The following is a 12,754-nucleotide window of genomic DNA, read 5'->3' as shown; positions in this document are numbered from 1 at the left end:
CCCGATGAATCGAAAATCCTTTCTTCGGAAGCCGCAGGAGTTGTGAGGATTCTGTTGCCACACACAAGATGGCCGCCGCGGTGGGACAGTCGCGCTCCGTGTCCCGGCATACCTTGCGCGCGGAAGTTGTTGTTGTCTGAGGCCCGAGGGGTTGATGGGGAGGAGGTGAGTTTGGGGGTTCTGGGGTGATGGTTGCTATGTGATGATATAACGGACGCCCTGTCACCTTGTTATTAGATCATGGAGGCCGTCTGGGGGGCAGCAGTTCATGGGAGGGGGGAGTCAGAATTCTTTGGAATGGTCCATGCAGGGGTGTCAGTGGTTTGGTATGGCCCTTAAAGTCTGGTCGCTTTGGTGTGGTCCGGGGCGGGGTGCAATCTTTTGCTAAGGCCCGTACAGTGCGGAGTTAATGCTTTGCTATAGCCCATTTGGGGGGAGGGCTCGGTGCTGAGACGCTCCATGGGGGAAGGCCTTTCGGTACTGCCCTTTGGGGGTGGGTCATTGATGGGAGGGGTCAGTGCTTTGGTATGGCCCATGGAGGGGGCAATACTTTGTATGATCGATGGAGTGGGTGGTATGGCCCATAGGAGGGGTCAGTGCTTTGGTACAGCCATTGGGTACTTCAAGGCTTTGGTATGGCCCATTGAGCGGGGGGAGTCAGTGCTTTGGGACATTCCATTGGTAAAGGACAAATCCTTGGATTGGCCCTCTGACCCGTTCAGGGTTTCCCAGCAGGTCATGTTTTCAGGATCTCCTCTAGTAAGAACACCTGTAATGTCTGAGGACATCCTGAAAACCTGCCCTGTTGGGGTCCCTGAGGACCGGAGTTGGGAAACCCTGTTGTAGTCTGTGCCATTGAAGGAGTCACTGCTCGGTCCGCGGGGGTGTCAGTGCTTTGGTACGGTCCATGAGGGGCCGATGGGATTGATTCTGTTGGATATCCTGGGTCCTTGGGGAGGGGCGCTGGGATTTTGTCCAGCTTGGTGTCCATTGGAAGTTGTTTCGGGGCGGCTACCTGGGTATAATAAGATGGAAGAGCCGGATGTGGCATCAGTGGGCATCTGGGTACAGTCTAGAGGGATCAGATGGGCTGGGGAGGGGTTGCCAACGGATTCTTGACCGACCCGGGCTTCTTTGTAGGGAACTTCTTGAATGTACAAGGCAGTCCAGGAGCCGGCTGGGGCCACATATGGTCCAGTGTGGGGGGCTGGTTTGGTATGGGCAGCATATACTGGGAGAGCAGTGCATCATGGGGCAGGAGGAGGACGGTTGTCTTCTGTCTACACGCCGTCCTGCGGAGCTTCTACATAATGGGCAGCAGCCTGAGCATCTGAGGACCGTGGGGGTGGAGTTCAGACTACCCTGTACTCACCAGACAATGTAGCACAGCTGAGGACTAATAGAGTGGAGTTGCAGTGTAAAGCATGGGTGGACAGCTGCCACCTGTGATGACAACCAGTGGGTGATTCCCCTTAGTCACGTTGCTACATACAGCTGTATACACGTGGGCATCTTTAGCTGAATTTTGAGGTTACAGAACTTTTCCTCTTTTGTTCCATCATCAGGCAGTTGGCGGTTGCCAAATCACCCGGGTGCGCTGCCCCCTACAGGTTGCCGTCATGTACACACTACTCTCCGGCCTCTATAAGTACATGTTCCAGAAGGACGAGTACTGCATCCTGATCCTCGGGCTGGACAATGCCGGCAAGACGGTGAGTGCCAGGGAAGGTGGCAGGAGTGTTGTACTAAACCAAGATCACTAGATGGCATCATGGTGCCAGTTTGAGTTAGTGGGTGTATAATATGGCAGTGCCAGCTGTGGCTGACATTGCTGGACTAGATCTGCAGATGTAAATTGGGGTTGGTGGTGTCAGGCGGGATTGAGAGCTGTATCAAGAATGCCAGAACCAATTATCTAGTTAGTGATGGCAGTGCCAGGCTTGTTCGGCAGATGTGTATAGGGTGGTGACACCAGCCATCTCTTTGAGTGTGTTAGAGCTGGCACTGCCATACTGTGTCAGTAAATATTTTTCCAGTGGTAGTACCACTGTGTCTTTGGGCATGATAGCACTGGCATTGCCACAGGGTGGGTCCGCAGGTATGACAACAGCTGTATTGCCAGCAGTCTCTTTGGGTATGTTAGTAGTGGCAGTGCCAAACCTATATATCCAGGGTGGCAGCTCTGTCTCTTTGGGTATATTCCTGTAGGTGTGACGCTGCTAGGTTTGGGTAGCATATGTGCCCAGTCTGGTAGCTCTGTCTCATTGGGTATATGTTAGCGCTATATAAATAAAGATTATTATTAGGCATGGCACTACCAGGTCTGATCAGTGTATGTATCCATGGTGGCACCTCTATGTTTGGGACTATTGAGGAAGCAGTGCCAGGTGGGTCAATGGGTGCATCCAATGTGATTTTACCAGCTGGTAATTTGGTTATAGAAGGGTTGGCAGTGCTAGTTATTTTCTAGTATATCAGGTGTATCTTAGGTGGTGGTGCCAGCTGTCTCTTTGGGTATATCGGCAGTGACAGTACCAGGCTGGGTGAGCAGGTGTATCTTTAGTGGTAGTGCCAGCTGTGTCTTTGGGTATATCAACAGTGACAGTACCAGGCTGGGTGACCAGGTGTATCTTTAGTGGTAATGCCAGCTGTCTTTCGGTATATCGGCAGTGACAGTACCAGGCTGAGTCAGTAGGAAAATCATGGCTGGTACTACCCACTTTGCGAGTATATAGGAGGTGGCAGCGCCATTGTTACGGGCATATAAGATTTTGCCATCTTCACGTTTGCTATCTTTTCTTTTAGACGTTCTTAGAACAGACCAAAATCCGATTCTGCCGCAACTACAAGGGGATGAACCTGAGTAAGATCACGACGACGGTCGGCCTGAACAGTAAGAATGAACATGTTGGGGGGGCCATATATAAGCGTGCCATGCTACCACCTTGTGCCCACACGTCTGTCTTCTCCCTTGCAGTTGGCACCATTGATGTGGGAAAAGTCCGCCTGATGTTCTGGGATCTCGGGGGACAAGAGGAGCTTCAGGCTCTATGGGATAAGGTGAGGGGCACCATTGCCGGCCTGTGAAGTACTGAACTACCACAGGGGGCGCTGCTGCAGAGCTTTCCCAATACTGACTATCCTTTTTTCTGGTCTTTAGTATTATGCAGAGTCCCACGGAGTGATATATGTCATCGATTCCACTGATGAAACGCGCCTGTCAGAGTCCAAACGAGCTTTTGGTAAGTTGTAACTGCATTGTGATATACCTATAATAGTCGGTAGTAGAGAGCGCTGCGGGCGGGAAAATAGTCCACCTAACCCCTTAGAGGGGGACAACACGCCTTCTTACTGACCTCACTAATGGGCTGTAAACCTGCACATACATCTATTGAAGGCAGTGGGTCGGCTGCCTACTGACAGCCAGGAGAGCAGAAACCTCAGATCCAGGGAGTTTAACCCCTTATATGCTGACATCAATAGCAACTGCAGCATGTTAGCAGATAACAGTTGAAGGGGCCTCTCTGTCACCTGTTGGCACCCCACAGTGCGATTGCAAGGTACAAATGGGTTAACCATAGCAGCTGGAAGCCTGACAAAGGCCTTCCTGTCTGCCATGTAATTCAGCCTATTAGGCCCCGCCTCCCACAGAGTCTAATAGGTTGCTGTCATAAGCTTAGTAGAATGCACTACATACGTAATGCAGTGTACTATCCTAGCCATCGAACAATCACTTCTTCAGGTCCCCTCCAGGGACTTAAAAATATTGTCAAAAAAGTTGAATAAAGTTTTTAAATAACAAAAAAAACATTTAAAAAAGTCAGTTTTTAAAAAATTTCTTTTCTCATTAATCAAATAAAAATGATAAAAACCAGCACATAATGGATATTACCGCATTCGTAATGACCCGGGCAATATTTATTTATCTTGCTTGCTGAACGCCAAAAATTAATTTTAACCCTTTGCAATCCAATTTTGGATTCAGGGTTTCCTAGGGGTCTTTCTCTTTCTGCCATTATACAATGGTGCCATCTGCTGGCTAGTACTGCGGTATTGGACATGCTGGAGTGGCTCCTGACAACAGAGCGACCAGTAATATACAGTAAGAATACCCTGCCGGACGTCTTCCGACATCAGAGCTGTACAGCCTTCAATTAGAATGTCTTCAGACGTCAGACAGTGGATTGGAAAGGGTTAAAAAACTAGTGCCAGAATTGCTATTTTTCTTCTGTCTGTCTCCCAAAAGTTCAATAAAAAGCTAATCCAGATGTCCAAATACCTCAAACTGGTAGCAATAAAACTACAACTCTTCCTACAAAAAACAAGCCCTCACAGCTCCGAGCCGGAAACGTACGGATGTCCTGGGCCCCAGGATGCGGCGATGCAGAGTCCGTTTGTTTTTCTTTAAAAACCGGTTTCTATTGTGCAAAACGTGATTTAAAAGCCTCTCTATAAACTTGTTATCGCAGGGATCGTGGCGATCGGATCAGAAAGCGATCAGGTTATTACTGCATGGTGAGCGCTGTCAGAGCAAATCCCAAAAACAATGGCGGAATCCCTCCCAAAGAAACACGTAATAAAGTTCTACACCCCATTATATGGCCCCCGGAGCGCGGACATTATAATATACAACTCGTCCCACAAACCACAACCCCCATACGGCTGTCAGCGAGTTATGGCTCTTGTGATACGACAATAAAAAGCACTTGGTCCTTGAGGCAGAAGGCAGGCTCGTCACTAAGGGGTTAAAGGGTCTGTCCAGGAGAATACTAGTGATGACCTATTCTTGATAGGCTGAGCTCCGCTGGGACCCTGGCTGATCAGTGGGTGCCGACTGTGAGCACTGCAACCCACAGGGATCGGAGTGGGAGCTGCTGCAGTGTAGTGGCCGGCGCTTGTAACTGCAGGTCCCCATTTTGATTTTCCTGGAAGCCCCCCTTTAACCTTGTCCATTCCTTTGTGTTGCAGAGAAGATGATCAGCAGCGAGGCGCTGGAAGGTGTGCCCATCCTCGTCCTGGCCAATAAGCAAGATGTGGAGGTAATCTAGTGAGGGGGAACCTGCTGACTGGAGGACCGTTTACACAGAACATCATTGCATCATGTGAATTGTAACACTAGTCGTTCCGTGTGAGCGCGGCCGGGGGGGGGGGGCGATGGATGGGAATTCATTCGCTTCTTGTTCGTCGTTCATTTTATGCAGGTTTAAAAGTAACCGTTCGCACGGCGTTGCCGCAGTTGTTTAGTCGTTCGCACTGGAATGACTGAATGAAATGCCAATACATCTGCGAACAATTCTTCTGCATGTATAAACAGGCTGCGCTGGCGAACGCGGTCATCAGGCGCTCGTGCGAACGATTTATCGCTCCATGTAAGGAGCAGCCTCAGGCTAATCGGAAGGCAACAAACAAGGCGTGCGGGTCCAAATGTTTCCTATAGCTTTTAATGACCATTTGCGCCATATTCTATTCCCTCGCCAACTACCCAGAGAGCCGCCATGCGGGGCATTGAACAGACTCTGATTCTAGACAGCGTACGCACGCAGTGAAGGAGTCGGCTCTATGCCCCGCGCTGCAGCTTTGTGTGCGGACAACGAGGGAGCAGGGAGGCAGGCGAGTATAGTAATCGTACCCCTGGACGCAGCGCCCCCCTCCTCTCAGCCCGGAGCGGCAGTTTCTGGGGTTCATAAGATGTGGCGGGTTCCCTTAAACTTATTTGAAATCTCCAATCTTAGGGGACAAACAATTGGAACTAGCAGAAGGGTATCATCTGGTGGGTGACTATTAACACATTAACTGCCATGTGAATTGCATGGAGGGTCCGGAGGGTCTTCAGACGCTTTCACTTTTTTACATTTATTTTTTTTTTTAAATGTTTTAGCCGAGGAAAACTTTTTTTTTTTTGCTAATGTGGCAATCAATGTGCTAATAATGTACAAGCCTTGGGCGCCTTCCTGATGCCAGCAGTGTGATATCTTCTGGCAGCCAGTAGAGGGTGCTGTAACCCAACCTAAAACTTTGCCTGTAATAATTAGTATTCGTTTGCACAGCTGACATGGGGGAATTGTTTTCGTAATAGTGATAGTCTAATCCTGTCGCTCCGTCCGTCCGTTCCAGGGTTGTCTCTCCATTCCTGACATCAAGACGGCCTTCAGTGACTGCATTAATAAGATTGGCAAGAGGGACTGTCTGACCCAGGCCTGCTCCGCCCTCTCCGGGTAAGGATCTACCCAGGAATTCGCACTGATGCTCGCTTTCCACTTTCGTTTTTTTTTTTCTTATTCTTTGTGGTTTATATCTTTTTGTTTAGTCCATAAATGAGCATCCTCTATACTCCAGTCACCTCCAAAGCTGCTTTCACAACATTGCTGGGTTTGTATTGACCCTTGGTCTGCATTATATTCTACTGCTGGTTCAGTATCTGAAAAGAACATAATCCGCTGTGGTAGAGGTAATGGGGGGAAATGAACATCTCCCACAATGCACTGCAGAGGAGTAAAGGGCATTATAGGATCTCTGCTAACTCCCAAGGAATATGTTCCAGCTCAGCACTGACAGCCAGCAGGTTTGTAAATCCCGCTCTGGATAGGCTGGCCCATCAGTGAATTTTGTGACGGTCTCTGAGCCAAGAGTCGTCCCCAGCCCTCCGCATCCTGCAAGCACAGTGCAGTCCATACAGGTCGTCAGCTGTACATCCATATAGCAGACCGGCTAGATTATTTATATAGACCCAGATGACATCTAGGGGTACTGCAAGGCATCCGGTATCCTTCCTGTCTGGACCCCATCTGGCTTTGGGGGTCCCCATCACCAATCATCTATATAGCCTGCTGCTGCCTACCCTGCAGCCTGGCATGTAAAAACGTATGCCCCCTCCCAAATCAAAGGGCTCTGCAGTCGTAGCCAAAAGTTTTGAAAGTGACACAAATTTTGGTTTTCATAGTTTGCTGCTTCAGCATTTTTAGATGGTCGGATGTTTCTATGGTTACTGAAGTACAATTATCAGCATTTCATACGTTTTTACACTTTATTGCCAAATGCATCAAGTTTAGGCAAAGACTCGATATTTACAGAGTTGACACTTCTGTTTCCAGACTTCTGCACTTCACCATGACAGGCTGATATCCGCTTCTGGGCCAAATCCTGACTGATGACGACCCGTTCTTCCTCATCAGTGATTGGAGTTTATCACAATGTCTGCGTTTGTTCGCCCGCTTTTTGAGGATTGACCGCAGGCTCTCAATGGGCCCGAGACCTGGGGAGTTTCCTGGCCCTGGACCCAAAATGTCAATATGTTGTTCACCGAGCCACTTAGTTGTTACTTTTGCCTTCTGACACGGAGCTCCATCATGCTGGAAGAAGTATTGGTCATCACCCGATTGCTCCTCGGTGGTTGGGAGAAGTCGCTCCTGGATGAGGTTTAGGTCCCATTCTTTATTCATGGCGGTGGTCTTAGGCCCAATATCCACTTGCGGCTTTGATTTGCGGAACCCATGTGGGTGATCCGCAAATCAAAGCTGCCCATAGGGATTAGCATCCGCAAACGATTTAACCCTTTCCAATCCCATTTGTATTCTTGTTTTCCTAGGGGGCTTACTCTTTTTCTGCCGTTATACAACGGCGCTATCTGCTGGCTAAAGCCAGTACTGCATGAGGTGACACATTGGATAGCTTCCGACAGCAGAGAGGCTGGCAATATACAGTAAGAGAACCCCGACGGACGTCTTCCAACATCGGAGCTGTACAGCCTTAAATCGTAATGTCTTCAGAGGTCAGACAGTGGATTGGAAAGGGTTAAAAGCATGCGTATGCCATTTTAGGCTGTGAATGAGCCCGCTCTCTGGGATGAGGGGTAACCCCACACATAAATGGTGTCAGGATGCTTTACTGTCGGCATGGCACAGGGCTCATGGTAGCACTCACCTTCTCTTCTCCCGACAATCATTCTCCAGATACCCCAAACAGTCTGAAGGGGCTTCATCAGAGAAAATACTGTACAGGGATTAGACCGCAGAGGACTGGGGGAAGTGAAAGGGCTTCATCGGACAGTTTGGGACATCTGCAAGAATGATTGTACAGAGAAGAAGAGATGAGCGCCACCATGAGTCCTGTGCCATGCCGGCAGTAGAGCATCCTGACCGTTCACGTGTGGGATTACTTCTCATCCCAGCGAGTGGGCTCCCAGCCTAAGACCACCGCCATGAATAAAGAATGGGATCTAAGCCTCCTCCAGGAGTGACTTCTCCCGACCGTCCAGGGGCAATCTGAAAAGCTATTCCCAGCATGATAAACCAAACCGTGACATATTGGGTCTATGGCCAGGAAGCTCCCCAGATCTCGGGGCCATTAAGAACCTGCGGTCAATCATCAAAAAGCGGGCGGGCAAACTAAAACACAGAAATTGTGATAAACTCCAAGCACTGATCAGGAAGAACGGGTCGTCATCAGTCAGGATTTGGCCCAGAAGTGGATATCCAGCATGCCGAGGCGAACTGCAGAAGTAGGGAAATCTAAGGCTGGGTTCACACTGGGCATAAATCCCGCGGAAATCTCATGTAATGACCGCACGGAAATACCACAAGATTTTCGTGGCAGAAATGCAGCTTCAAAATTCGGGTTTGGAAGCGGCTTCGCCGGCTGCATTCCGCTGCAGCCATCTCTCCACATAGAAAGGAGAGATGGCCGCAGCGGAGACCGCGATAAAATTGACATGCCGCGGCTTTAAAATCCGCATGGCATGTCAGTTTCAGCTAAACTTGGCCGCAACGGCTTCCTCGCAGCGTGCAGACCGGATCTTTGGAAATCTCATCCACTTTACTGCTTTATCCCGGGATAAAAACTACCGGCGCAATTTCCGTGCAGAAAGTCTGCACAGAAATTCTACGGCAACTCGGCCCCGTGTGACCCGGCCTAGGGGTCAACACTGTAAATATTGAGGCTTTGTCGAAACTTCATGATTTGTCAAAAGGTTAAAAAGTTCTGAAATGCTTCTAATTGTACTTCAGTAACTGTAGAAACCTCTGACTGAACACACGGATGGATGCAGCAAACTTTTTAAAAACAAAATTTGTGTCCGTCTCAAAACTTTTGGCCATTACTATTCTAGGCCATTACTATTCTAGTCCAAGGTAAGAGCCCGGCAGCAGGATGCTGAGGGCCCCCGGGCCGGAGATGGCCTGAACCAAAAGGCCAAGCAGCAGGATGCTGAGGGGCCCTGGGCCGGAGATGGCCTGAACCAAAAGGCCAAGCAGCAGGATGCTGAGGGGCCCTGGGCCGGAGATGGCCTGAACCAAAAGGCCAAGCAGCAGGATGCTGAGGGCCCCCGGGCCGGAGATGGCCTGAACCAAAAGGCCAAGCAGCAGGATGCTGAGGGCCCCCGGGCCGGAGATGGCCTGAACCAAAAGGCCAAGCAGCAGGATGCTGAGGGGCCCCGGGACGGAGATGGCCTGAACCAAAAGGCCAAGCAGCAGGATGCTGAGGGGCCCTGGGCCGGAGATGGCCTGAACCAAAAGGCCAAGCAGCAGGATGCTGAGGGCCCCCGGGCCTGAGATGGCCTGAACCAAAAGGCCAAGCAGCAGGATGCTGAGGGGCCCCGGGACGGAGATGGCCTGAACCAAAAGGCCAAGCAGCAGGATGCTGAGGGCCCCCGGGACGGAGATGGCCTGAACCAAAAGGCCAGGCAACAGGATGCTACTGAGGAAAAAGTATGTGCGCCCCTCGCCAAGTAGGGAAAAGAAATTACATTTTTAAATTACTTAATTTTTCAAAATTTTTTTTTTTTTGCCTCCTTTTGGAAAACTATAACTCCCAGCATGCCCTGACAGCTGCAGACCCTCAGAACCTGCTGGGAATTGTAGTTTTCTCCACGTATTGCATTCCAGAAGAAACCACCTTAACCCTTTCCAATCCACTGTCTGACCTCTGAAGACATAGTGATTTAAGGCTGTACAGCTCCGATGATGGAAGACATCCGTCGGGGTTCTCTTACTGTATATTGCCAGCCTCTCTGCTGTCGGAGGCTATCCAGCGTGTCACCTCATGCAGTACTGGCTTTAGCCAGCAGATAGTGCCGTTGTATAACGGCAGAAAAAGAGTAAGCCCCCTAGGAAAACCAGGATACAAATTGGATTGGAAAGGGTTAAGGGTCGCACGAAAACCGGGCTGACAGTCGGTGTTACCACAATTGCGCACGGTTTTAACGTTGCTTGTTAACGGTCACAGGGGTGCGACTGCAAAACAGCAAAGCATCTAAAATCAGTTTGGAAGTGGCGCCGTTTCACAATACATGGGGTCTCGCCCATCAGGGTCGGCTCACAGGATGGAATCCAATACAGATTTTTCCACGTAGATTTTGCCTCTAAAAAGTGTAGCAGAAATACACAACTAATCCACATATTTTACTCTGGATCCACATGCAGGTTTAACCCAGGGAATGAGGAAAATCCTGCCAATCGCCTGTTTGCTCGGCTAGTGCACTTGTACACAGAGCTGATTTCTGCAGGAAGCGAATAGCTGTGTTCCCACTGCAGTGGTCAGGCTTGGTATTGCAGACCAAGTTTCCATTCATTTGGCCTGTAATACCAAGTCTTGCCACTGCAGAGGTAATGGAGTTGTCTGCTTCCTGCAGAAATCATTTCACTGTAAAAGTGTAGCTGGCCAGAGAACAGCTAATCGGTGGGGGTCCTGAGTGGCAGACCCTTGCTGATGTATTATTGATGACCTATCCTGAGGATAGACCATCACTAGTTTTCAACTGGACAATCCCTTTAACAATTGATGACTTATCCTCCGGGACGCAGTGATGAGGTTGGAGACGTCCGCCTCCGGCTCCACATACAGCTGGCTCTATATCAGCTGATCACTAGGGGCCCCTTAAAGGGGTTGTCCCGCGCCGAAACGGTTTTTTTTTTTTTTTTTAAACAACCCCCCCCCCCCCCCCGTTCGGCGCGAGACAACCCCGATGCAGGGGTTAAAAAAACAACCCGCACAGCGCTTACCTGAATCCCGGCGGTCCGGCGTCTTCATACTCACCTGCTGAAGATGGCCGCCGGGATCCTCTGTCTCCATGGACCGCAGGGCTTCTGTGCGGTCCATTGCCGATTCCAGCCTCCTGATTGGCTGGAATCGGCACGTGACGGGGCGGAGCTACACGGAGCCCCATTCAGAAAAGAAGAAGACCCGGACTGCGCAAGCGCGGCTAATTTGGCCATCGGAGGGCGAAAATTAGTCGGCACCATGGAGACGAGGACGCCAGCAACGGAGCAGGTGAGTATAAAACTTTTTATAACTTCTGTATGGCTCATAATTAATGCACAATGTACATTACAAAGTGCATTATTATGGCCATGCAGAAGTGTATAGACCCACTTGCTGCCTCGGGACAACCCCTTTAAGGCTGACCCCTGAGGATAGGTCATAAGTAGTAAAGTCCCAGAAAACCCCTTTAAGGTCAAGATGGGTAAATGCAACTGTAACCCACTTTATGCCCATCTTTGGTCTTGCAGGAACGGCGTGAATGAAGGTGTGGAGTGGATGGTCAAATGCGTTGTGAGGAACATCCACCGCCCCCCCAGACAGAAGGACATCACATAGAGGAGCTCCTACTGGCAAGAAGTGACGGCAGCTGATGATGATGATGATGCAGCGCTGTGGCCGCCCGTCTGGCAGGCTGCACTGTACATACACTCCTCCAGAACGACGTCTAGATAATTTATAGAGCTCTATTTATGTCCTTCCTATGAACTCCTCTTCACTTCGGGTGATGTAATCAGTATGGTGGCCGTCTCTGTATAATTGCGCCTCCACTACGGCTGTCATGTGACCAAAGAGGAAGTTGCTTTGTACTACTGGCTGCCACTAGGGGGAGCTTCCATATACCGGTGGCTGGCACTGGAGAGATTCGTGTACTGCCTGCTGTCACTACAGGGACCATTTGTGTTACTGCTGATGGCCACTAGAGGGAGCGTTCATGTACTGGCAGCAGCAACTAGGAGGAGCATTTGTATTAAACATCACTATTAAGTATTTGCTAATCTGCATTTCCTGAGTGGATGCGCTTCCATGTGCTGCAACCGTTAGTAACCAACCTTCATATGTACCTATGATTTAATGAGGGGAGAAAAACATGTCTGCTTTCCTCCAGAAACAGCGCCACTCTTGTCCATAGGTTGTGTCCGGTATTGCAGCTTGGCCTCATCAACTTTGTATGAGTGGAGCTGTTTGTGCAGGAAAGCGTCCATGTTGTTCCCACCTCCGTAGACCCCCCTGTAGTAGGCGGGGGGCTCAGGGATGCTGGCTTACTGTGGGGATTTATTCATCACCTCTAATCACCGGAGAAATAAATGATTTCCTTCTTTTGGACAGTCTGATGAGTGATGGTGCCCCGATTTGTTGCCGTAGTTCTTTTCCTGCTGGACTTTATAATTAATAATGCAGCTAATTCATTCATTTATTGGATTTCTAGTAAATTGTCATTCATCTGGGTTCCTGTAGGGGGCAGCAACATCACATGCATTGAGTTTCTATTACCAATCTCAACTTGATTAAAGGGGTTCTCCTATCTGAGCCTTTTTTGTTATATCCACAGAATAGTCTGGTGCGTATCCAAGATGTGGGACATGCGCCAATCTCTAGTTTTGTCTTACGGCGGGGGCCAGGACTTACGACAACAGCGGCTGTTTTCACATGGATTCACGGCCCCATATTGCGCTCGCCTGAGAAATCCATGACACAAAGCCTAATGTGTCTATTTTGTTTT

General features: G+C 49.6%; 1 protein-coding gene across 1 annotated transcript; it reads left to right on the top strand.

Moving 5' to 3' along the window:
* The first annotated feature begins 40 nt into the window (after positions 1-40).
* ARFRP1 (ADP ribosylation factor related protein 1) lies at positions 41-12,362 on the top strand. The gene is made up of 8 exons (XM_066587561.1): positions 41-165; positions 1,566-1,712; positions 2,806-2,893; positions 2,978-3,060; positions 3,161-3,242; positions 4,969-5,039; positions 6,115-6,215; positions 11,502-12,362. The coding sequence occupies exons 2-8, from the start codon at positions 1,620-1,622 to the stop codon at positions 11,587-11,589; spliced, it is 606 nt and encodes a 201-aa protein (XP_066443658.1). The 5' UTR covers positions 41-165; positions 1,566-1,619; the 3' UTR covers positions 11,590-12,362.
* Positions 12,363-12,754: the final 392 nt, after the last annotated feature.

This window comes from Eleutherodactylus coqui, chromosome 13, assembly GCF_035609145.1.
Source record: "Eleutherodactylus coqui strain aEleCoq1 chromosome 13, aEleCoq1.hap1, whole genome shotgun sequence".
Classification (NCBI taxonomy): domain Eukaryota; kingdom Metazoa; phylum Chordata; class Amphibia; order Anura; family Eleutherodactylidae; genus Eleutherodactylus; species Eleutherodactylus coqui.
This window is presented reverse-complemented; position numbering and strand designations above follow the sequence as displayed.